Genomic DNA, 25,456 nt, shown 5'->3' with positions numbered 1-25,456 from the left:
AGAGTTAATTACACTTTTTGAGATGCTATAGTTATGCAGGTAAGCATTTGAAATATAAAACACCTATGGGAATAAACAAGAGGACATTGTCATTATTATGAAATAGATCTCTTAAAAGCAAAAATGTCGTGTCATATCAAACATGCTCTGCCAGACCCAGCAGAGTATTCTGAGTCGATAGTCTTGGTTATTTCCATGGCTCTGTTCCTGTATTCTTAGGCATAGCACTGATATTCATTAGTGCCTCGTCCTTCCCACCTGAAAAAAGGGGATAATAAATAGGTTTACAATACCTTACACCTCTTTTTAGGGAATAATAATAAAGTGTTTATTCCATGGGAAAGGCTATATGTCCCTCTATCCCAGAGAGATAACGTGGTATCTTTGACTTCCCAGCAGGGCTCAGTTTAATTTATAACTAATCCATCCAAATATCCCCTGCATTTATTTTTCTTCGGTTTTTGCACTTCCTCAGCACTGGCTGCTCTTTTGAGAGAAGGGGAGAGTCTGGAGGATTTGATGAAACTCTCCCCTGAGGAGCTCCTGCTGAGATGGGCTAATTACCACCTGGAAAACGCAGGCTGCAACAAAATCAGCAACTTCAGCAGTGACATCAAGGTAGGAGGAGTGTACTTTGTACACGACTAACCACAAGGGTGAAGGGAATTTGGGCATTAACAGACAAGAGACAAAGATGAAGACAAAGGGCTTCATCTCTTCAGAAGTTCTGGTGTTAGTTAGAGTGGCCGGTGCTGTTTTGGAGCCCATGCTGTTCTCGAGTCCATGTGCAGCTCCAGCTCAGGGCCACATACAGACCTGCCCAAGGCCCTAGCAACCGCACCGCATCAAACGAGATGGGTGTCCCCTGGAGTTTCAACATCATAACGTAGAGGGATGAGGGTGAGATAGAGGAAGAGCAAGAGGTAAGACTGATTTTTAGGTAAAGAGAGTCTGTATAGGATTCTAATGTCTTTCTGATTTTATCAACGGGAGCATCAGATGGGGATTCCTTTAAAAAAAATTAAACCAGGATTACTCTTCTAATTATCCTAATCATAGCAAACAGTATGTACTGCATGCCAGGCACTGTTCTAACTGCTTTATGCATGTATTGACTCATTTAATCCTCACAACAAATCTTTGAGATAAGGATTATTATTTGCTCATTTTGCAGATAAGGAAGCCGAGGTAAAGAGAATATAAGTAACTTGTTCGAGTTCACATAGCTGGGGGAATGGGGTCAGGCCTCAAACTGAGCAGGTGACCTCCATGGTACTTGACCACCATACATACTGCTCCTCTAAAGCAATTCGTAAATTTCTTGAAAGCTTTTTATTTGTAGACACCAGAGTGATGTTTAAAAGATAATGATTCTGGAAACCATCTGCAATGAGAATTAACCCCAGAACACGTAGAAGACACAGTCCTACAACAGCGATCCAAAGGGGGAAAGGCTGAGGGAAGTATGCACTGTAGTTTTCAAGTTTGTGAAAAGTTCCATGCTAAGGTGAAAGGAGCAGCTTGTTAGCATTGATAACAGATGGACCGACACAGAAAGAGCTTAAGGAGCGGGAAAGAATGTCAGTCCCAGGAGGAAATGGTATGAGATGCTGGAATGCAACATGAGAAAAACATTCCAGTCTCCACTTTCTCAAAAGTTAAAGACATTTTCTCCAAAGAGGAAGAGTCAGAGGAAAGGTCACATGACTCACCAAGTCAACCCAGGCTTGTAATTCTTGAGTGACAACTTCCCCCTGCTGTGGACTTAATGGCTTTTAGAACTCAAGGTCTGCCAGGCACACTACCAATTAGAGTGAAGCTTCTAGATGGAAAGTCCCCCGTTCCTTAGGACATAAGCTAATAATGCCAAATTTATTTTTTCTAACTACACAGCTATCATTGGTTATTAACATTCTTCTTGCACCACCAGCCAAACTGGGATTAAACAGAAACTGGACAGCATTATCTCCCTTTGTGCTCAACACTTAGGCTCTGCAATTATTTCAGCCAAAATTCTCAAACTTTTCAGATAAAATTAGGATGCTTGGTTGGAGCCATAAATTTACCTGATTTCCTATGACTGAAAGGCTGTGTTCTTTAGAATATGAGATAGGAACTGGCAAGCTGAGCACTTATACAGTGGTTGTGCCTGTTCTCTGGGAGTAGCTGCCTCACCACAAACGTCAGTGCTGTGACATGTAAGTCTGAGCATGTGGCAACTTTGGGAGGTGCCCTTAAATCACACAAAGTCAGCAAAGGAGGGGAGAACCCCCAAAATACAATGAGACAAGTTTCTTAGGGTCTGGTGAAATGAGGTGACTCTTAGCAAAGCTAAACAGATGTGACACATGATGTGCAGATTTTATTCATGCCTAACCCTGCATGGAACTTTCACTGACTTCGAAATACCTACAGCAAAAAGTAAGAGAAAGGAGAAGGTAGAGAGAAGAGATGAAAATCAGTTTCCCAGGTGCAGCATCCATGGCCGGTGCTCTCTCTTCTCATCTTTCTAATGTCACAAGAGGTGAGCATACCTCTGCTCTCCCTGGGCTCTACCCAGTTTTTAAAAACAAACAGAGCGACAGCTGATTTTTCAGTCTTTAAGAGAAATTAAGATGTCTTTAAATGATTTAAATAAATTACCTGAAAATCTGATGCTTTCATTGAATGAGAATAAACTTATAATTTTAAGACTATGATTCAGAAAATTTTTTGTCAATAAACCTATTTCCAGAATCTAAGAAAACATGAGAATTCAATATTTATATCTACTCTGCAATAGCTAAACTAAACCACTTTTTCTAGCTTCTTGATAAATAGTAAATGCACTTACCTTAATATTGCTCCCTTTACATAAAGACTGCTTGTGAATGCTTCAATATTCTGTCTTCGAAATCTTTTTCTTTTGCTGATTGTCCATTTAAATGTGTTTTTAAACTCTGCCTTAAACTTCTGCTTCCTTTTTCTGTCACTTTTTTTTTTAATTAAACCTTAGCTGACTGACTTCTACAGCAATATAAAGGTATATATATTTTCCTGTATACAATTTAATACATGTAAACAAATTATTTTTCTCCCCTAAGATCAACAGAATAACATTTGCCTTTTATGTATGTCCTGTATTTTTAACTGTTATACTCCTTTTAAAGAAAGGCAAATATAATATATAAAGAGACAAATAGAAAATTCAAATTAGTGAATGTTCCCAGCTTTGTTAATTAAGTTGCATTCTTGAATGATAGTTGGATGAGAAATGAAATATGTTTGCTTTGGGGAAATTATTGTCGTGCTAAGTATGTAATTAGCTGTGCCATTTTGAAATTGTAATTTCCTCATTTCTCACAGGACTCAAAAGCTTATTACCACCTGCTTGAACAGGTGGCTCCAAAAGGAGAAGAAGAAGGTATTCCTGCTGTTGTTATTGACATGTCAGGACTGAGGGTAAGACCACGCCCCAAGTTGTGTTAGATGTGATGATTCCTCTGCATTGGCTGTTCTATTGCCCTGTGTGATGCTGGCTCCAGAGTTCCATGAGTGGACATCTCTGCTTAGAGCCATGTTAAATTGTTAAAAACTGTTAACAGTTTTGGGTTGTAACTGTGGAAAATTGAATCTGGAAATAAAATTAAGGAAGGAGAGGAATGCTAATTAAATGCCATACACCATCAGAGGCACTTCTGCATGTGTCCCATCATTTAATAGGCCCTACAACGCCAAGAAGGATTATTTTTTCCATTTTTAGGTACCTGAATATTATTTCTAGAAATAGACAGGATATTTACACAAATAAATAAATTCCCACTATCACGATGAAAAACAAAATGAGATTCAGAGGGGTTCATTAATATGTTCAAGATCATATGACAGATTATTGGAAGTCATGTGATCCAAGGCTGGGGCTCTTTCCTCTATTAATCATAATATGAGGAAACCCCACTTGCTGGGTTCTTCCTATGTGCCAGGTATTATGCTGGGCATGTTGCTTACACTGCCCCTAATCCTTGCAAACATCACTAAAGTAAGTGCTAATAACTCTGTTTTATAATTGAGAAAACTGAAGATCAGAAAAGTTAATAATCACCTCATGCCACAGAGCCAGTATGTGGCATAGCAAGGATTTAAGCACAGGATAGCTCCAAAATCCACTTAGCCACAGCCCTGCCTCACTACACCATTGAGGGTAACGGGAGAAAGGGCTGGACAAGATCGTCTGAGTTTTTAGAGATGTCTGGTATGAGGACTTATTGAAAACAAAGTGGACAACCTGGAAGAAATGGACAAATTCTTAGAAAGGTATAACCTTCCAAGACTGAACCAGGGAGAAACAGAAAATATGAACAGACCAATCACAAGTAATGAAATTGAAACTGTGATTAAAAATCTTCCAACAAACAAAAGTCCAGGACCAGATGGCTTCACAGGTGAATTCTATCAAACATTTAGAGAAGAGTTAACACTGATCCTTCTCAAACTCTTCCAGAAAATTGCAGAGGAAGGAACACTACCAAACTCATTCTATGAGGCCACCATCACCCTGATACCAAAACCAGACAAAGATACTACAAAAAAAGAAAATTACAGACCAATATCACTGATGAATATAGATGCAAAAATCCTCAACAAAATACTAGCAAACAGAATCCAATAACACATTAAAAGGATCATACACCACGATCAAGTGGGATTTATCCCAGGGATGCAAGGAATCTTCAACATACGCAAATCAATCAATGTGATACACCATATTAACAAATTGAAGAATAAAAACCATATGATCATCTCAATAGATGCAGAAAAAGCTTTTGACAAAATTCAACACCCACTTATGATAAAAACTCTCCAGAAAGTAGGCATAGAGGGAACCTACCTCAACATAATAAAGGCCATATACAACAAACCCACAGCAAACACCACTCTCAATGGTGAAAAACTGAAAGCATTTCCTCTAAGATCAGGAACAAGACAAGGATGTCCATTCTCACCACTATTATTCAACATAGTTTTGGAAGTCCTAGCCACAGCAATCAGAGAAGAAAAATAAATAAAAGGAATACAAATTGGAAAAGAAGAAATAAACTTGTCACTGTTTGCAGACAACATACTATACATAGAGAATCCTAAAAATGCCACCAGAAAACTACTAGAGCTAATCAATGAATTTGGTAAAGTTGCAGGATACAAAATTAATGCACAGAAATCTCTTGCATTCCTATACACTAATGATGAAAAATCTGAAAGAGAAATTATGGAAACACTCCCATGTACCATTGCAACAAAAAGAATAAAATACCTAGGAATAAACCTACCTAGGGAGACAAAAGACCTGTACGCAGAGAACTGTAAGACACTGATGAAAGAAATTAAAGATGACACCAATAGATGGAGAGATATACCATGTTCTTGGATTGGAAGAATCAATATTGTGAAAATGACTATACTACCCAAAGCAATCTACAGATTCATTGCAATCCCTATCAAATTACCAATGGCATTTTTTACGGAACTAGAACAAATCATCTTAAAATTTGTATGGAGATACAAAAGACCCCAAATAGCCAAAGCAGTCTTGAGGGAAACAAACAGAGCTGGAGGAATCAGACTCCCTGACTTCAGACTATACTACAAAGCTACAATAATCAAGACAATATGGTACTGGCACAAAAACAGAAACATAGATCAATGGAACAAGATAGAAAGCCCAGAGGTAAACCCACGCACCTATGGTCAACTAATCTATGACAAAGGAGGCAAAGATATACAATGGAGAAAAGACAGTCTCTTCAATAAATGGTGCTGGGAAAACTGCACAGCTACATGTAAAAGAATGAAATTAGAACACTCCCTAACACCATACACAAAAATAAAGTCAAAATGGATTCGAAACCTAATGTAAGACTGGACACTATAAGACTCTTAGAGGAAAACATAGGAAGAACACTCTTTGACATATATCACAGCAAGATCTTTTTTGATCCACCTCCTAGAGTAATGGAAATAAAAACAAAAATAAACAAATGAGACCTAATGAAACTTCAAAGCTTTTGCACAGCAAAGGAAACCATAAACAAGATGAAAATACAACCCTCAGAATGGGAGAAAATATTTGCAAACGAATCAACGGATGAAGGATTAATCTCCAAAATATATAAACAGCTCATGCAGGTCAATATTAAAGAAACAAACAACCCAATCCAAAAATGGGCAGAAGACCTAAATAGACATTTCTCTAAAGAAGACATACAGATGGCCAAGAAGCACATGAAAAGCTGCTCAACATCACTAATCATTAGAGAAATGGAAATCAAAACTACAATGCTGTGTCACCTCACACCAGTTAGAATGGGCATCATCAGAAAATCTACAAACAACAAATGCTGGAGAGGGTGTGGAGAAAAGGGAACCCTCCTGCACTGTTGTTGGGAATGTAAATTGATACAGCCACTATGGAGAACAGTATGGAGGTTCCTTAAAAAACTAAAAATAGAATTACCATATGATCCAGCAATCTCACTACTGGGCATATACCCAGAGAAAACCATAATTCAAAAAGACACATGCACCCCAATGTTCATTGCAGCACTATTTACAATAGTCAGGTCATGGAAGCAACCTAAATGCCCATCAATAGATGAATGGATAAAGAAGTTGTGGTACATATATACAATGGAATATTACTCAGGCATAAAAAGGAATGAAATTGAGTCATCTGTTGAGACGTGGATGAATCTAGAGACTGTCCTACAGAGTGAAGTAAGTCAGAAAGAGAAAAACAAATATCGTATATTAACGCATGTATGTGGAACCTAGAAAAATGGTACAGATGAACCGGTTTGCAGGGCAGAAGTTGAGACACTGATGTAGAGAACAAACGTATGGACACCAAGGGGGGAAAACCACAGTGGGGTGGGGATGGTGGTGTGCTGAACTGGGCGATTGGGATTGACATGTATACACTGATGTGTATAAAATTGATGACTAATAAGAACCTGCAATATAAACAAACAAACAAAAAACAACTAATACTAAACTTTCTTTGGGTTATTTGTATGGAAATATGTTAATATAAATGTTTCAGACATTACATGAAATTTCTAAAAATCTTATATGTTCTGGTATAATGTTATAAGTCATAATTCTAGTTATTACTTCAAAATGTATATCTCAGAAATAACTAAATTTTCTTGCCAATTGCATTATTATGAACTTTCATCAAATCTTTAACCGTGGTCATTTTTAAGACTTTTGTCATTTACAGACAGTTCTGGGTGTACTCTGATGCTTTTGCAAAAATATTCCTATAAAAGGGTTTCATCTTCAAGGAATTCATGGAAATGACTCTGACAAGTACAGGTTTCTGGTAACTGACTATACTGCTGAACTGAATGAATAAGCATTTTCAGAACTCTAATGGAAAACTGATGAATTCATAAAAGTATTAACAAAAGATCAAGATAAAAAAATTAATTACATGAGACTGAGTGAACTGATGAAGATGATTATAATTTTTGTGACTTTCTGTTTGAATAAAAAAAAATCCCATAAGGACTCAGAGGCAAAAAATATACAAATCAATTTTCACTGCAAAGTAAAGGAGCTGTTACAGTGGAGGATTACTGGACTGAATGTCAATATTATGACATAGTATGAGTGTGTTTTGTGTTTGGTAATTGCAATCATTGTTGCTTTTGTTGTGGTCATCCAAAAAAGAAAATTTTATTCTTACAGTTGTCTCATCTGTTGTTCAGCCACATTATCTGACACAGATAGGATTTAGAAAGAATAATCTTAGAAAATCAGTATGGTTGAAATCCTCAAGAAAAAAAATCCTGTGGGTCAATCCAAAAGAAAATCTTGGTAGAATGTTTTTATCTTATTTAGAAAAACAACTTTGGAAAGAAAATAAAAGATTTTGACAAAAAAATAAATAGAACTATACAGTATAAAAAACAAAAGAAAACAAAACAAAGGCCACAACAAGGGTCCAATTAAAACTTCAGTTTTGCCAGCACTTTAGTATTGATGTAGAGAAGTTGCCTTACCCATTCTTGTGCCTCATTTCATATCATTAGAGTTAAATCCAATGAGTTAATATTGAAGTTAACTCATTCCTGCATGAGAAGTAGAGCTCCTGAAATGTATAGTGTTATCTAGCAAAGCATCATATTAAGAGATAATTCTAGTTTTAATAAGTTCCAGTTGTCTGAAAATTTGTGGTTTCATACACTTTTAAGAGCATTAAAGGGCAATGGACCATATTTCAACAAAACTTTAGTTTTCTGATAAGAGTCTATTTACAAATGACTGGAGATTCTCTAGAACTATTTGAATAGACTTTTAATATATTAAGGGGGTGATCCTCAATCTGAAGTCTGCAGAAGCCAAATAGATATTATATATTTATCAATGACACTGTGTAGCTTAAACTTATTTTGTCTGAGCTGCAAGTACACCAACTCAGTGTGGGAAAGGCAGTTAAACTAATCAGAAGTTCTTGTTGGCAGATGTAAATATCTTTGATGAACTGAAAATAGGAATATAATTTATTACTTAATAAATGAACATTTTTCATGAGGTCTATGCAAGAAGATAATAAAAAGGAAACCTAATGGTTGAAAATAATTAAGATGAACTTAAATGATAAAACTGTAGACTCTACTGAATCCCTTTAAAAGCAAGACAACCAACTATTCATCTGAAATGGTTCTGTTCTGTATGAAGATGGAAGGACTTGATTACTTAACTTTTGAGATTCCTTTTACTTGTGACTTTCTGATTTTGGTTCAGGCAAATACAAGTGATAATTTGCTGTTATTAAGTGTCTATCTGAGGTTGAATACTAAGGGTTTCAGTAAGACTCCCATCTCTTTTTCATGTTATCCATGTCTACTTTGTGCCTAGAGAGGCTTTGACCCAGCCTTGAGACATCCGTCCTTTTTCATTGCAGGAGAAGGATGACATCCAGAGGGCAGAATGCATGTTGCAGCAGGCGGAGAGGCTGGGCTGCCGGCAGTTTGTCACAGCTACAGATGTTGTCCGAGGGAACCCCAAGTTGAACTTGGCTTTTATTGCCAACCTCTTTAATAGATACCCTGCCCTGCACAAACCAGAGAACCAGGACATCGACTGGGGGGCTCTTGAAGGTAACTGGAAATTGGTTGCTTAAATGTTTGGAAAAGCAGTCACAATTCTAATTCAAGGGCAATTCAAAATCACCTCCTAAGCAAACATAAGCCCCTCACGTGGAAGGTTTGCAAACAGGTCATCAATTCTCTGGTACATAACAAAGAGAATAAATAGATTAATCAAGTCAATTACAGACAAACAGGAATAATCAAATACCATTATATCACATCCATTATACATAGGCTTCATCCATTATCAGAATTAAATGTTTTAGGGAAGACAATGCATTTAATTATCAGATGAAATAAATCCTGAGTTCCAAAAACCTAATTTATGTACTTAATGGACTGAGTGTTAATTCCTAGAGGCAAGAAATTGCAGCCACTCATCACTTAAAAATGATATTTAACTTATGTTAAGAGATGCTTACTGAGATTTTTGTTTTGCTTCTTTGATTTGGATAATGGGGGCCGCAAAATAATATTTTGAGGCAGAACCCATGACTCTTATATTTAGGAGGTTAAAGCCCTAAGACTGGACAAAAAATCACACAGCTTTAGTCAAGTTCTAATAGGTGATAGTGCCAGAGATGTTTTTCTGTTTTTCGTCATGAGTTGTCCCGATATTGAGACAGAAAATCAATACAAAAGTAATAATAAATGAATATCACCAAAGAAAGAAAATCCAAATTTAAAGAATTGGTTGATCCTTTTCTGCAACACTTTACTCTAGCTGGAGGTGCAAAATCAATCTGTGTTCCAACACTGCTGCATTTGTATGATTTGATAAACAGTGGTCAGGGGTCTGTGCATTCTGTTGACTACCAAATATGTATATCAAGCCCTCTAATCACCCATTTCTAGCTGCCTCTAGATCATCCAGATTTGAGTCCATCACTATCGCTTGAAATTCAGCATATAAAAGACAGAATTGATCATTTCCCCTTCCCCCATTGCCTCTCTACCCCCTGCCCCCATTCCATCCACTCTCCTTTAGAATTTCTCCATTTCCATTAATCATACCATTTTTTTCTTCAGTTACCAAAACTCTGGGTTCCACTTTGATATCTTCCTCTCCTTCACCCCAAAATCTCTTGAATCAACAAATACTAATAATTCTTCCCACAGAATGACCTTTAGATTGTTATCTTTCCTTTCGGCTCTTCCGGACTCATTAAGTCATACACCAACTCTTTCACTAGGTCTTAGGGGTCTACTCCTCCATCCGTCAAGCACTTGAATGTGCCCACGTGCTGGTGTCAAACACTATCCCCTCTGTGTGTTTAATTTAAATGCATATTGCCTTTCAGTAATTCTGCACGCTGCTGCCAAGCACATCACAGTGCTGTTTTCATTATATCTCTGCCTTGCTCAAGAATTTATTATAGCAATAAAAAAAAAGAACCCATAATGACTGTCACTGTCTAATATATCAACCAAAATCTGCTACCTGGCATCCAAAGATCCCTGATTCTGGTTCCAGCCACTAGACAGCCTTGTCTCTGTGGACTATACAACACAGATCCCTGAAAAATCAGTTCCTAATGGTTTGAAGACAGACCTTGCCTATCGCTCCCTTTGTGTTCATACTTACACAATCTCCTACTTCCACTCCTTACTTATCCCCCCAAATCCTCTCTTCTTTCCTCTTTACTATCCAGATTTTACTAACCCCCTAAGGTAAAGCTCAAATTGCACTTCCTCCAAATTTAGCCCATAAAATTCTCTCCTTTATCTCAACTCAAATATAAATATCTACCTCATATGCTAGCCCTCTAGCTTGCATGACCCCTCTTTGATGCCTAAAATACTTGTTTTTCCAGAAAGAATGTAAGCATTTGAGGGACAGCCCTGAAGAGTTTCCCCACACAGGATCTTGCACACCACTAATAGATGCTCTAGAGATACTCATTGAATTGAAATGGAAAAAAAATTAACACAGAGTAGCAACCCTCATCCAAATCCATTAGGGTTATTATTTTTTTCTACTTTCAGTGGGTTTTTTTTTCTCGAATTTTCCTTTTGTTTCTTTCTTTTTTTTTTTTTTTTTGCGGTACACGGGCCTCTCGCTGTTGTGGCCTCTCTCGTTGCGGAGCACAGGCTCTGGACACGCAGGCTCAGCGGCCACGGCTCACGGGCCCAGCTGCTCCGTGGCATGTGGGATCCTCCCGGACCGGGGCACGAACCCGTGTCCCCTGCATCGGCAGACGGACTCTCAACCACCGCGTCACCAGGGGAGCCCTACTTTCAGTGTTTATTACAGCTTCTTTAGTTAAACTTTGATCATAAAAAAAGACATATTTTCTAGGTACGTGAAAGATAACTGGTCTTCATTCATTTAGGTGAGACAAGAGAAGAGCGGACATTTAGGAACTGGATGAACTCCTTGGGTGTAAACCCTCGAGTCAATCATTTGTACAGGTAAGAATATTGGGAGACTCTTCCTTAATATGAGATACCAAGACCTGGAAAGATCCCCAAGATTTCAAATACCACTGTGGTGTGCAATTCTCTTTACAAAGTGTGTGCACCTCGGTGAGAAGGGGGAAATGCCACATTGAACAGCAGATGTTAAGAAACTCACTTCCATACACCAACCTTGCTGTGTATTTAGTACAAAAATCATAACCCAGCAGCAAAAGGACAAATGGAATCCCTGTTTGTAAACCCAAGATCTGCTCAGAAGCAGGCCAAACAGTAAATGTTCAGTTTGTGGTTGTATCTCCTGTGCCATTTGTTAGAGCCGTATTTCTTTTTCTGGAGGCTGTGTGTTTCTGCTGAAGGGGCAAAGGTGGTCACACCTGGGGGAGACCTCCAGTAAATTCCCTCCCTTTCTCTGAGTCGAGGTTTCTTCACCTCTAAAGATGGAGCTACTGATGCCAGTGTTGCCAAGTTGCTGGGAATGTTCCTTGAGCTAATATATAAAGAATTGCCTGGCCTGCTGCAGGAGCTTCATAAATGCTGAGTATCTGAGAATTCTTTTGTGTTTGTTTTTGTTCAGTGACTTATCAGATGCCCTGGTCATCTTCCAGCTCTATGAAAAGATTAAAGTCCCTGTTGATTGGAACAGAGTAAACAAACCACCATACCCCAAACTGGGGGGCAATATGAAGAAGGTAAACAATGACTCTTTTTGTGTGTGTGTGTGTGTTGGGTCTTCGTTGCTGTGCGCAGGCTTTCTCTAGTTGCATTGAATAGGGGCTACTCTTCATTGCATTGTGCGGGCTTCTCATTGCAGTGGTTTCTCTTGTTGCAGAGCTCGGGCTTTAGGTGCACGGGCTTCAGTAGTTGTGGCACATGGGCTCAGTAGTTGTGGCTCGTGGGCTCTAGAGCACAGGCTCAGTAGTTGTGGCTCACGGGCTTAGTTGCTCCACGGCATGTGGCATCTTCCTGGACCAGGGCTCAATCCCGTGTCCCCTGCATTGGCAGGCGGATTCTTAACCACTGCACCACCAGGGAAGTCCCAAACAATGACTCTTCTGATGTTCTGGTAGGCAGGTGAAGTCATAAGCCTGCAAGAGTACCTTGTGAATACTTTATCAGGAGGCCAAACTTAGATAACTGTTTATCCATGGATTAAATTAGAGTACTGCAATCAGAAACCTGAATGGTTTTATTAAAGTGAGTTCATTATTTCAGTTGATTACTTATTTATAATTCCATGTTGGATGTCTTTAAACTTTATGATGTAAAAATTCTAATTAAGATAATTAGAGCAAGCAGAGCTGCAGGGTTGCTTTTGCCCCAGCAAGATCATCATTCTAATTTTCTAAAGAATCGAAGCCTTGTACTAACAGTTTGACTTGTACAAATAGTATGTCTAGTGTCAACGTAATGGGAACACATTGTTTTGTAAAAGCAGCCACGGGGTTGGCACGATCACTTCCCACCATTTCTCGTGCCTGTGACCCAATGATCCATGAGTCATAGCCACGGGAATACCTGTCCCACATTTCGGTCTACCGTGTGCGTGTAGGACGGAGAATTCAGATGTTCTATGTCAATCTCTATGAATTCAGCTATTTTAGGAATATTATAGACAGGTTACTTAGTATGGCTGTCTAGTTCTGTAGTGTGATATAGCCATGAAAATGTTCATCATAATAATTCATTTGGGTTTTGCACTTAAAGTACACTATGAATATGTTTTTGGTGGGAGTGAGGGGTTCGATTTAAGAAAAGACAGAAAATTATTTGACTAACTTAGAATCCTAGAATTGCAGAACCAGGCGAAGCTTGAGAGATCAATCAATCTTACCTTATTATTTCATTTTGTGTCTTTATTATCTTATTTTCTCGGGTATTTATCATCATAGAGATGATGACATTAGGTTGTTTCCCTTCCTGCTCATTAACAGCTTGAGAACTGTAACTATGCAGTGGAACTGGGGAAGAATCAAGCGAAATTTTCCCTGGTTGGCATTGCTGGACAAGATCTCAATGAAGGAAACCACACCCTGACATTGGCCTTGGTCTGGCAGTTAATGAGAAGGTAATGCAACTCAGGGGAATGGCATTTTATTGAATGTATTCTTCATCTAGAAAAATACTTGCAAATTTCAGAGTTGTGATTTAATTTAATAAAACTATATTTTAAGCTAAACTTAAAACCAAAGGAACGTTGGTGGAGCAGTCCTGTTTTTTTTTTTTCTTCCGTTCAGTTCTGACAGTTTTGTTTCAGGTACTTTGAAACTCTGTTATTAGGATCGTCAATGTTTTAGATTGTTATGTTCTCTTAATGAATCACCCTTTTTCATTATGGAGTGACCCTGTTTATGCCTGGTAATATTCTTTTCTCTAAAACCTATTTTTCCTGATATTAATACAGCCACTCCTGCTTCTTCTTGATTAGTTTAGCGTGGCACATTTTTTTCCATCCTTTAACTTTTAACTGATTTGTGTAAATACAGTCACTTATCTTTTAAAGGGACTTTCAGAATAAAGGGGGAAATATGCTATATTTACCTGCATATCTGTCATTTCAGGTGTTCTTCTTCCCACGGTGTAGATCCAGATTTCGATCTGATATCACTTGCCCTCTACTTGAAATATTTCTAGCAGTGCACACCTGTTGGCGAGGAATTATTTCAGCTTCTGTCTGTCTGAGAAAATCTTTATTATATTTTCATTTTTGAAAGGTATTTTATCTGAGTGTACAATTCTAGGTTGATAGTTTTTTCTTTCACTATTTTGAAGATGTATTCACTGTCTTCTAGCTTGCATCATTTCCAGTGATAAATCTGTTGTCATTCCTGTCTTTGTTCCTCTGTATGTTATATGTCTTTTTTCCTCTGGCTTCTTTTAAGATTTTCTCTTTATCACTCATTTTAAGTAATTTGGTTATGATGTGCTTTGGTGTTTCTTGTGCTTGAGGTTTGTTGAGGTTCTTGAATCTGTGGGCGTACAGTTTTCATCAAATTTGGAAAAATCTTGGCCTCTGTTTCTTCAAATATGACTCCTGTACCCACCCTCTAGTTTTTTGGGAACTCCAGGTACACATTTATTTGGTCATTTGAAGTTGTCCCAAAATTCACTGATGCTCAGATCATCTTTTTCCTTTACATTTCATTTTTTCCTCTCTCTGTTTTATTTGGGATAATTTCTATTGCCTTGTCTTAAATTCACCACTCTCTTCTTCTACAGTGTCTACCATTAATTCCATTTGGTGTATACTTTTTTATCTTAGACATAATAGTTTTCATGTATAGAAATTTGATTTGGGTCTTTTTGACATCTCCTCTATGTCTTTCCTTAACCTTCTTGAACATATAGAATATAATTATAATAACTGTTATTTCTGGGTCTGTTTCTATTAACTGATTTTTATCTTCATTATGGGTCATATTTTTCTCCTTCTTTGCATGCCTACTGATTTTTCATAGTATGTGAGGCACTGTGAATATGACCTTGCTGTGTGCTAGATATTTCTGTATTCCTTTAAATATTCTTGAATTTTGTCCTGGGATGCAGTTAAGTTACTTAAGCACAATTTGATCCTTTGGGGGCTTACTTAATATCTTAATTAATCTTGAGCTAATTTTGTCTCTCAATACTGAGATAATCTCTTCTGAGTACTTTACTTGATGCTCCATATATCATGAGATTTTTCCACTCTGACTGGTAGGAACCAAATTTATGCCAGCCCTGTGTGAACGCCAAGGATTGTTCTGCCTATTTATTTCTGAAAGTTCTTTTCCCAGCCTCTGGTAATTTCCTCACATGAATGCTCCAAGTAGCACTCAGCTGAACACTTGAGGTAAACCCTCTGAAGATCTCTGGAGCTTTCTTTCTAGATGACTGTCCTCTCCAGGCAGCTCTCTTCTCTCTGCTATTCTGCCCCACACATTCTAGTGCCCTGGCTTCCTTGAGTTCTCAACCCTCTCCGCTTGCCTCAGGGTCACTGTCATGCTGTGTTTGAGTTCTCTCTCCCTGCACTGCAGCCTGGAAACTCTCCGTGCAATAAGCTGGAACAATCTTAGGGTTCACCACATTTGGTTTCCTTCTCTCAGGGACCACTGTTTTGTGCTTCCTGTTGTCCAATGTCTGCACAACATCATTTCGTATTTTTTCATTGTGATTTATGTGTTTAAGGCAGAAAGGTAAACTGGTCCCTGTTATTCCATCATGACCAAAAGCAGAATTTCCTGCTACTTCCTTAACAGAGAACTTTAGGTACCTTTTAGAGTCAAACATAAAATTGATTAATGTGAGAGCTATGTGGCCATATTATTTAAGCAACAGTAGAATATAATAAGATATACAAATAGAAAATAAATGGTGAGAAAAGTAAACAATTTTGGGTACAAAAGCATGAGCCTGGGAAGAATTCTAGACAGCAAATCTGTAAGCATGAACTGGTTTACTTTTACATGCTTTGCTCTTTCCCCCTTTACTCATAGCTCTGACCAGGCAGAAGTCTTCCGTTCCTTAATTAGAACCTATGTTAGTGTGACTTAATTCATTTTTCTGCCTGGATGGAAGCCCAAGAAACCATATGTCACATTACATTATGTCTAACAAGGTAATGGCAGAGACAAGGGTTTGTCCCTAAGCACTGCCGCTTTATTCCCAGGCCACTGTCTGCAGATCCTAATATTTATAATGGTCCTTGGAGTAATCATGTCAGTGTCTCCAGGTGATGTAGGGTGATCAGAAATGATCATAATCAATTTAACTACCTGATTTACATTTGCTTTATCAAGTATGATGCTCCATTACTCCTTTCTCAACTGGGATCTCCTTAATGATTGAAGGCAGATGTCATAAGGCTTCTCTGGCACAGAAAACTCAAGAGCTAAAGAAACTTTAGCCTCTATTTTACTGCATGTATCTAGAACATCACTGAAAGTTCCTAAGGGCCGTTCTCACTGGTGTATATGCAGAAACGATTTCTGAACTACTCTCTATTTTCTTTCACATGTGTTTTTAATTCTTAACAGACTGGCTTTTGGTACTGATTGCTTTAAAAACCAAAGCAAAAGTCTTTTAAGTTGCAACAGTTAAACTGACTCATGGGTTTGAAGATGAAATTATCTTTGTTATTTTCTATTTTAGTGACTTAAAAAGAAAACTCAGGGGGTTTCCCCTGCTGGCGCAGTGGTTGAGAGTCCGCCTGCCGTTGCAGGGGACACGGGTTCGTGCCCCGGTCCGGGAAGATCCCACATGCCGCAGAGTGGCTGGGCCTGTGAGCCATGGCCGCTGAGCCTGCACGTCCGGAGCCTGTGCTCCGCAACGGGAGAGGCCACAACAGTGAGAGGCCCGCATACCACAAAAAAAAAAAAAAAAAAAGAAAATTCAGGCCAACTCTATTCTATTTTGAATTTCATAATATCTGAAAATCACTTTGTAATATGATCTTCGTTCTGGAAGTTTTATAAAAATGTGACCCAACATCATAGTTTAAGGCTAGTATATATATGATAAGGGCTAGTTTGCTGCTGTGTCTCTACCTGGTAAATAAGTCATATTTCTCATGGGTCTTTACTGTATAAGAATTGTGCCTATAAGAAAATGGACAGAGAAATACATTACTGTGAAAGGCGATGAAATGACTGATAATTATGTAAATGCCACCAGAAGGGTATATTTTTTCTCTGTATGCCACACATTAACATATCTAATAAATTTAGAGCCAGTTCTAGCTGGAATTTATTTCATTGGATTTCACAGATGTGCTAATTTGGTCATTTATCAGAACAATAAATGGCATGTCATTTTTCCCTTTAGAAACAAATGAAAGCTTAAACCTCCCTTTCCCCTTCAGTAGCCTAGAAATCGTTCTCAGATTGGAAAGCTGGCAAGTTGCACGTGTCTAAGTTTGGAGACAAAAGCCTGAGGCAAGTAGGCTGCCGGCAGACAGCCACAATAGTTAGACTCCAACAGATGAATCAAGAGTCTGAGGCAGGCAAAGGAGGGAATTCTCCCCAGATCAAACAGGCTGTGGATGGTGAATTGGGGATAGGTCCTTGAAAAACAAAACACTGAGGTATGTCCCTCTGGGTCACATGTTACATAGATAACACAGTGTTTGATGGCAGGAAAGCACACAAGTCATAATCACAGCTTCTCCAGCCCCACACCCCATCCATCGTCTGCTGTTGGATGAGGCCCTTGGCTTAAGCTGGAGCTCATGGGGCACTTCATTTGGCTTCTCAGCATCGCGTGGTGTGCAAACACCAGGGATACTGGGATCTTGTCTGCAGGGTTCCATTTAATAATAGCACAGTCCCCCCAAAACATGTTTCATGATAAGGAATGATTATGTCACAAGGAAAATCCTAGGAAGACACAAGCCAAATTGATTTTTGTTTTCAATTTTGCATCTACATTTGGTGCTTCATGGACTTTCTAGACTGGGGTCTCCAACCTAAATGTTTGCCTTTCTTCCCTTTGTTTTTCTGATGTCCTTACAAGCAGCTGTCTGATTCCTTTTAAACCTCCACATCTCCCTTGAGGCGGCCGAAGGACAACTCTGTGCTCCCGACCACTGTGTGCCACCATGAGGGGCTATTCTCAGACCCCTGAATGCAGTCAGCTGCCTCCAGGGTGTTCTGTGTCTAAGTCTCCCTGTCCCTTTGTGGCCTTTTATATTTGCATGAATAGACTTTTGTATAAGGGTGAGCTTCTCCTCTGCTTCATTTTCTTCCCTCACTCAAGGAGTGGCTTGAAAGCACGGCTCCTGTCCACTGGAGAGAGTCAACAAAGCAGGCTGGGCCTCCTGGCAAAGGGAAGTGAGAGTTCGGTCCTGAGATGAGTGAGGCTGCTGGAAGATTAAACCTAGTCTGTTTCTCAGGTTATTTATGGACGTGACCTGATGAAACAAACACTAACCCACCATCTCTTAATGAGTGGACTAGGCAGAAATTCTTACATGGTATAGTAAATGCTGGTAACTTAATGCACATGCTGTTAGGAAACAAGCCGGTTATGACATAAATGATAGGATCAAACCTCAGGCCTTTTTCCAAACCAGTAATATTTTGAAAATCTAACTGGAACTTATCCCATTTGTACTCGTCATTCCTTAGCATTTTGGTCCCATCTCTGGGCGCAGACTAAGCATTTCCCATCTTGACTTTCTCCTTGCTTTTCCTGGGAGAAAATCATTCTGTTAGTTTCATCTACTACTCTACTCTTTCATTTGCTAGATACCCAGTATGTACTGGGCACTCAGCTAACCCGTGAAAGCACTGAGATGAAAATGGTCTATGGACTCTGTCCAAGGGCACGAGGTAGGCAGAGACATGCACATCAACTCCATCAAAAGCTCTGGGAAACAGGTTGGAAGCAAGTGTAGCAATAATGATTAATATACTGCATGGGTCAGAAAAATGATGCTTGAACTGGGACTTGTTCTCAGGATTAGAAATTCACTAGAGAGGAAGGACATCCAAGGCAGAGCGCACACCTGAGTCATGGAAGCAGGAGGCAGGAGGACGCGTGGTGCGGTCGGTGAGCTGCTGATGGTTCTGTGCAGCTGGAAGAACATGAGTGTGTGTGACCACAAAGCCTTGAAGAAGGAGGGGAAGGAGGAAATGAGAGAGGCACTGACAAGGGACACTCAGGTCAAATTGCGAAAGGACTCGTGTGCCATTCTAAGGAATTTGATCTGTGTTCTTTGGGCCTCAGAGAGTCACTTTAAATGACATGACCGGAACAGTAGTTTAGAAAAGGCAGAATGAAGAGGAACCAGCTGATGTGAGGGAGTCTGGGGAGGTGTCACTGAGAGGACTTAGATGCCAGATTGGTCCACAGGATTTTATTGTTTTGATAAAGAAAAGTTGCAGAAACCCTTTTCCTCCCCATCGCCAATGATAGGAAAGCGCTTTCACCTGAAGGAAGCAGGGCATTGCTCCTGTTTCCGAGATTACACTTGGAAACCATCGTGGAAGAACTATGTTTAGCACAGAAGCAGTAACTGGGGAAGATACCCGATGGATTACGTAATGAGCAAAACCCTGGGCACCCAAATGGAGGGTGACCTCATTTAGGGAGGCCCTCCAGACAGGACTCAATGGCACGATACTTGAGTTTCATTTTGGACAACACACACTGAAATTCTAGTCTTTCGTAGGTAAGAGAGTCCTCCCCCCTTACAAGGCTGAACCGTGAGGCCAGCAGACCTGCCCACCTGCCCTACTGCTTGGCTCTCTCCCTGTGTTTACCCTTTGAGAGAGATTAGCTTGGGGAATGGTGAGTCTTCTCTGCTCCATGGAATTTTAAGAGCTTGAAGCATCTTCTTAATGTTTCCCCTGCAAAACCCACTTCTCATAACAGTATGTATCTAAGGCAATTCTTACCCTCAAACTAGAGATTAACTAGAGATTAATGTGTATTCCCAATATTTCTACTTCTGTGATACACAGAGGAAACTCTTTTATATTTTTTCTTTATTATGTTGGCTGCTTGGGCTTTGAAGTATAGCTGATTTACAATGTTGTGTTAATTTCTGCTGTACAGCAAAGTGATTCAGTTTTATATATATATATATATATATATATATATATATATATATACATTCTTTTTCATATTCTTTTCCATTATGGTTTATCACAGAATATTGACTATAGTTCCCTGTGCTATACAGTAGGACCTTGTTGTTTACCCATTCTATATATAATAGTTTGCATCTCCTAACCCCAAACTCCCAATCCATCCCTTGGCCACCCTCTTCCCCCTTGGCAACTACAAGTCTGTTCTCTATGTCTGAGAGTCTGTTTCTGTTTCATAGATACATTCATTTGTATCATATTTTAGATTCCACATATAAGTGATATCATATGATATTTGTCTTTCTCTGTCTGACTTACTTCACTTAGTATGATAATCTCTAAGTCCATCCATGTCACTGCAAATGGCGTTATTTCATTCTTTTTATGGCTGAGTAATATTCCTTTGTATATATGCCATATCTTCTTTATCCATTCATCTGTCGATGGACATGTAGGTTGTTTCCATGTCTTGGCTAATGTGAATAGTGCTGCTATGAACATTGGGGTACATGTAGCTTTTTGAATTATAGTTTTTTTCTGGATATGTGCTTGGGCTTTTCTAACATTGAATTGTTCCTTGATTTTCATAGTTCCTTTAAGAAAAGCGTTACTGGTTCAAATCCTTTATTTCATTTTCCTTTCCCTGCTTCTCTTCTGCTTTCTCTCTGTACAATGACAGTGGTATGCGCTCTGCATCTCACTCTAAGTATTAAGTTCTATTTTGTTATTCTAAAAGGAACTAATGTCATTACATATTCTTTTTTCCTCAGATGTAATGGTGTTCAGGCCATCTTCTGTGACAGGAAAAAAAAAAATTTTCTATGCTGCTGACTCTCTGTGAATAGTGAATTCTTTTTAAAAAATTTTTTGTTGGAGTATAGTTGACTTAAAATGTGTTACTTTCTGCTGTACAGCAAAGTGAATCACTTATACACATATATATATCCACTCTTTTTTAGATTATTTTCCCATATAGGTCATTACAGAGTATTGAGTACAGTTCTCTGTGCTATACAATAGTGAATTCTTTAGCAACTTTTCTCCAGAAATCATTCTTGATTTTGTTCAGGTACACACTGAATATTCTTGAAGAACTTGGAGGTGGGCAGAAGGTCAACGATGACACTATTGTCAACTGGGTGAATGAAACATTGAAGGAAGCGGAGAAAAGTTCATCCATCTCTAGTTTCAAGGTAACACGCGTGTCTCCTGCTCGCGGCCACCTGAGCATTATGCTTATCTTTATTGCTTCCACTCTGTTTTCAAGAGTGACCTTCAGTGTGAGGTCTTTGAGGCTCGCCCTCCCGTTTTGATTTTGCTTGAATGACCCATTATTGTTTTGACATTCATAGGCCATTTCATTGACAGATTTCTTGTCGTTCTCTCCCATAATAATTAATTTTAAAAACCCACTCGTTTTTTACACGGGATTGTAGACGTTGTTCTTCCAAAGTAATGTAAAATATAATGTTTTTTAAATGTGCATAGCTCCATGGTTCAGATTGTTAACATAATGAGGGTGAAATGTAAAATGCTAAAAGATCTCCCATGGGATGTTTTTTTCTCTGAAAAAAAAAGCAGTTGCTTACTTGTATCCAAATCCCACTTTTATTAATAACAGCATGACATTTTATTACATTTCTTCACTCATGTTTTATACATTAGCTGGATCCTTCCTCAAGGGCCCTGCGCACTTGATTGACCATATAATGTCTGCGTCATATCTTAACTACATTTTCCTGGCTTAAAGGTCAAGATGGCGGAGAGGGACCCCTGCAGAGTTATATTAACAGGGCGGGTGAGGCAGTTCGTCATGCTATCAATCCTCTTCTTCAAAATCAAGAAAAAAATGAAAATCTCTCCCCTCCCAGAAAGGGCAGAAGGTATATCTGTAGGCCGGGCTCTACCAGGAGTGCCCAGTCCCTGGGAGCTCAGCACAGGAAGCGGCCAGCTCTGTCTTCCCTCTGCTCACCATCCGTTTGGCCTGGAGGTCGAAGTGGAGGCTGGTGACAGATGTGAGCAAGTCCTTCCAGAAGGAGATTTGGGAAGGCGGTGGCGAACAGCACAGTAGAGGGGTGCTCCCAGGATGGAGCGTGGTCTCAGTACTAGGGGCTCCTTGTTTGTAACAGGGGGCTCCTCATTTCCTCTTCACAGACATGATGAAGACAGCTTTACCATTTTCCTGATGTTTTTCTTTTCTTGGCTGCTTCGGGCGGCATGCGAGATCTTAGTTCCCTGACTTGGGATCCTACCCGCGGCCCCTGCAGTGGAAGCGTGGAGTCTTAACCACTGAAGCACCAGGAAGTCCCACCATTTTCCTGATTTTATAGTGAGGAAACTGGGGGCTCATTGAACTCCTGAGGTTACAGCTAGTAATTGCAGGTGGTGTCCATCAGGGAGGGGAAAGCACCTTTCACCTGCGAGGTGAGGTTATAGAGTGGAGAGTATCTATAGGTCACTTGACCATGGCTGTGAAGTGAATAGCCCCGGGCGTGCGTCGCTCTGTAAAACAGCTGCCACTTTACAGGAATGCATCCCATTTCATTACCCAGCAGCTTCTGGGGTGATCCTGTGGGGATTCACTCTTGGGAATGTTTAGCAATTTTTTGCTTCTTGTGATGCTCTGGGCTAATTTTCTCCTGTCTTCTCACTGAGTCATTGCGGAATTGATTAGGTCAAAAGGACCACAAAAGGAAAATGTCAAATTAGCCCCATACTGCTTTTAAGTGAAACCCTTCAAAAACTGAGCACAGCGCACCCCAATTAACCATCGCAGAAACAGTCCTGGGCCCTCCTCACCTATGAACGCTGCCAGCTGCTGGCCATCTCGCTGCCTGTCAGCCCACCAAGACTGTGGGAAGGAAGTAGGAAAGAAGGTGAAACTCAAATCTCTCCATTTTGCTTCCGTTGTGCTTCTTTACCAAAAAATTCTATGGAGATAGAAGCTCAGGCTAATGGTGGAAATCAGATTACGATTATATGTATATTGATCTTAATTTTGTGGTAGTTCTTACATAACCCAGAAGTAAATAAAAATGGACCCATTCTATTTTTTAAAATAGTATTCTACCTCTACAGAGGGTCAGTGCTGGAGACCTAGCATCTTGCAGGGGTCCTGTGTCTTGTTTCTTTGTTAGAATTGGTTCTGATCTGGACCCGCAAGGTATGAGGTGTTTGAACTTGACTATGCTCAGATGGTGACACACAGTTGCCTCGGCATGTCTGTACTCACAGGTGCAGAGTTTTGTGCATTTACACCTTAAAAGCATTCACAGGGAGTTCCCTGGTGGCACAGTGGTTAAGAATCCGCCTGCCAACACAGGGGACGCAGGTTCGATCCCTGTTCTGGGAAGATCCCACATGCCGCGGAGCAACTAAGCCCGTGAGCCACAACTACTGAGCCTGCGCTCTAGAGCCCGAGAGCCACAACTACTGAGCCCGTGAGCCACAACTACTGAGCCTGCATGCCTAGAGCCTGTGCTCCGCAACAAGAGAAGCCACGACAATGAGAAGCCAGCGCACCACAATGAAGAGTAGCCCCCGCTCGCTGCAACTAGAGAAAGCCCGTGCGCAGCAACGAAGACCCAACACAGCCAAAAAATAAATAAATAATGTTCCTTTAAAAAAAAAAATCAGGTAGAACCTTTAAAAAAAAAAACATTCACAGCTTTGCGTGTGTCCATCAAACTGTTTACAGACGCCAAAGAAAGAGCCCAAGATTTAAAGTCAGAATACCTGGGTTCAGATCCCAGCCCCACCACTTATTAGCAAGCCACTTAACTTCAGAAACTCCCTTTGCTTGCTGTAAATTAAGATTAGATGCCTCCATCCAAGGCTTGTAGCAGTAAGTGAGATAACCTATAAAAAGTGCTGAACAAACTGTGAGACACCAATGGATATTAGTTGCAGTCATTGCATTTGATCACATAATTGCTGTCACTGTCTACTTGGACCTATGGACCCTTTTCTTTCCCTAAGGTCCCCAGAAGAGGGGCATTCACTGAATCCCATCCAACTGAGCCCGCATCACTCTCCCTGCCTGTCACCTCTGGGATGTCCCCTGAAAATGAAGCGAGGGTCCTCTTTATTTTTATTTATTTATTTACTTTTTTGTGGTACGTGGGCCTCTCACTGTTGTGGCCTCTTCCGTTGCGGAGCACAGGCTCCGGACGCGCAGGCTCAGCAGCCATGGCTCACGGGCCCAGCCACTCCACGGCATGTGGGATCTTCCCAGACCGGGACACAAACCTGTGTCCCCTGCATCGGCAGGCAGACTCTCAACCACTGCGCCACCAGGGAAGCCCGCGGGGTTCCTCTTAATGTCTTTAGTCTCTCTTTTCTGATGGTTTCTTTTTCAAATCATCCCTTCCTCTACTAATAACCAGTACTTGAATGAAACATACTATATATCAACCTCTCTGCTTTTCTCCAGTTGCTCTAACTTCCTTCCATTCACTATTTGGGAATGACTCCCTGCCTGTTGGCAGACAATGGATTTCCTCCACTTAGTGAACCACCAGGAAGCTACTAGTGATGCCCCTACAGAAATGACCACTGGTTTGAAACACCATGTGCGGCACTGTGGCATTTCCCACACCAGGCTGTATATATTCGTATTTAAGAGGAAAGAACCACTCAGTTTCCTTGAGCCAAATAGAAGTAACTTGGGAGCATATTGTTAAAACCCATGCTTTCTCTCTATGCAGGACCCAAAGATTAGTACAAGTCTGCCCGTCCTGGATCTCATTGATGCCATTCAACCAGGTTCCATTAACTATGACCTCCTGAAGACAGAAAACCTGAACGACGAAGAGAAACTCAACAATGCAAAGTACGTAAATAAACCTGGGGTCAGGGAGGAAGGATGAGCCGGCCTCTGGGTAGCTGTAAACCCTAGTGCCTGTGCCTTCATGCAAACACTTGTAGGTTCGCTGTTGATGCTTTTTCTTCTCATGACGTACTGTGTCCCATCATCATTATTTTCAATACTGGGCAATAGCAGTTTAAGGCTCCAGGTGTTAGAGGGAACAAGACAAAACCGATTGATAACAATTGAAACAATTGAAATTGAAAACAGTTGACTTCTGATTGATAAGCAAGCCTGTAATTTCATAAAACCAATTTCCTAATCATAATCTATGGGAGGCTTCCTGAATAGAGTTTGTACATGGTGCGTGCAAATATAAACATTCTATTTGTGAATATCTGTGGATATGCATGGGCAGGGGTGGGGTTCAAGACCAGAGTCTTCTCCAGCTTAAGAGCAACTGCCATTTGCTTTACTTGTAGAATGAGGGTCAGCAGAACCCAAATTTGGTCTGTTGTCAGCTTTTATACATCAGG

At 39.9% G+C, this 25,456-nt stretch overlaps 1 protein-coding gene across 1 annotated transcript in view; it reads left to right on the top strand.

Annotated features, from left to right (window-relative positions):
* The window catches only part of LCP1 (lymphocyte cytosolic protein 1), a gene marked incomplete at its 5' end in the record, with an annotated part of 37,163 nt that overhangs the window by 8,832 nt on the left and 2,875 nt on the right, over window positions 1–25,456 (top strand). Inside the window, 8 exons of the mRNA XM_079721684.1 lie at window positions 476–618; window positions 3,346–3,441; window positions 8,945–9,140; window positions 11,465–11,543; window positions 12,124–12,238; window positions 13,481–13,614; window positions 21,183–21,306; window positions 24,820–24,944. Of these exons, the coding sequence (XP_079577810.1) occupies window positions 476–618; window positions 3,346–3,441; window positions 8,945–9,140; window positions 11,465–11,543; window positions 12,124–12,238; window positions 13,481–13,614; window positions 21,183–21,306; window positions 24,820–24,944 (1,012 nt within the window). The remainder of the gene's footprint in view (window positions 1–475; window positions 619–3,345; window positions 3,442–8,944; window positions 9,141–11,464; window positions 11,544–12,123; window positions 12,239–13,480; window positions 13,615–21,182; window positions 21,307–24,819; window positions 24,945–25,456) is intronic.

Source organism: Hyperoodon ampullatus (assembly GCF_949752795.1).
Source record: "Hyperoodon ampullatus genome assembly, chromosome: 16".
Classification (NCBI taxonomy): domain Eukaryota; kingdom Metazoa; phylum Chordata; class Mammalia; order Artiodactyla; family Ziphiidae; genus Hyperoodon; species Hyperoodon ampullatus.
The sequence above is the reverse complement of the archived record's forward strand: the minus strand, read 5'-3'. Positions and strand labels throughout refer to the sequence as shown.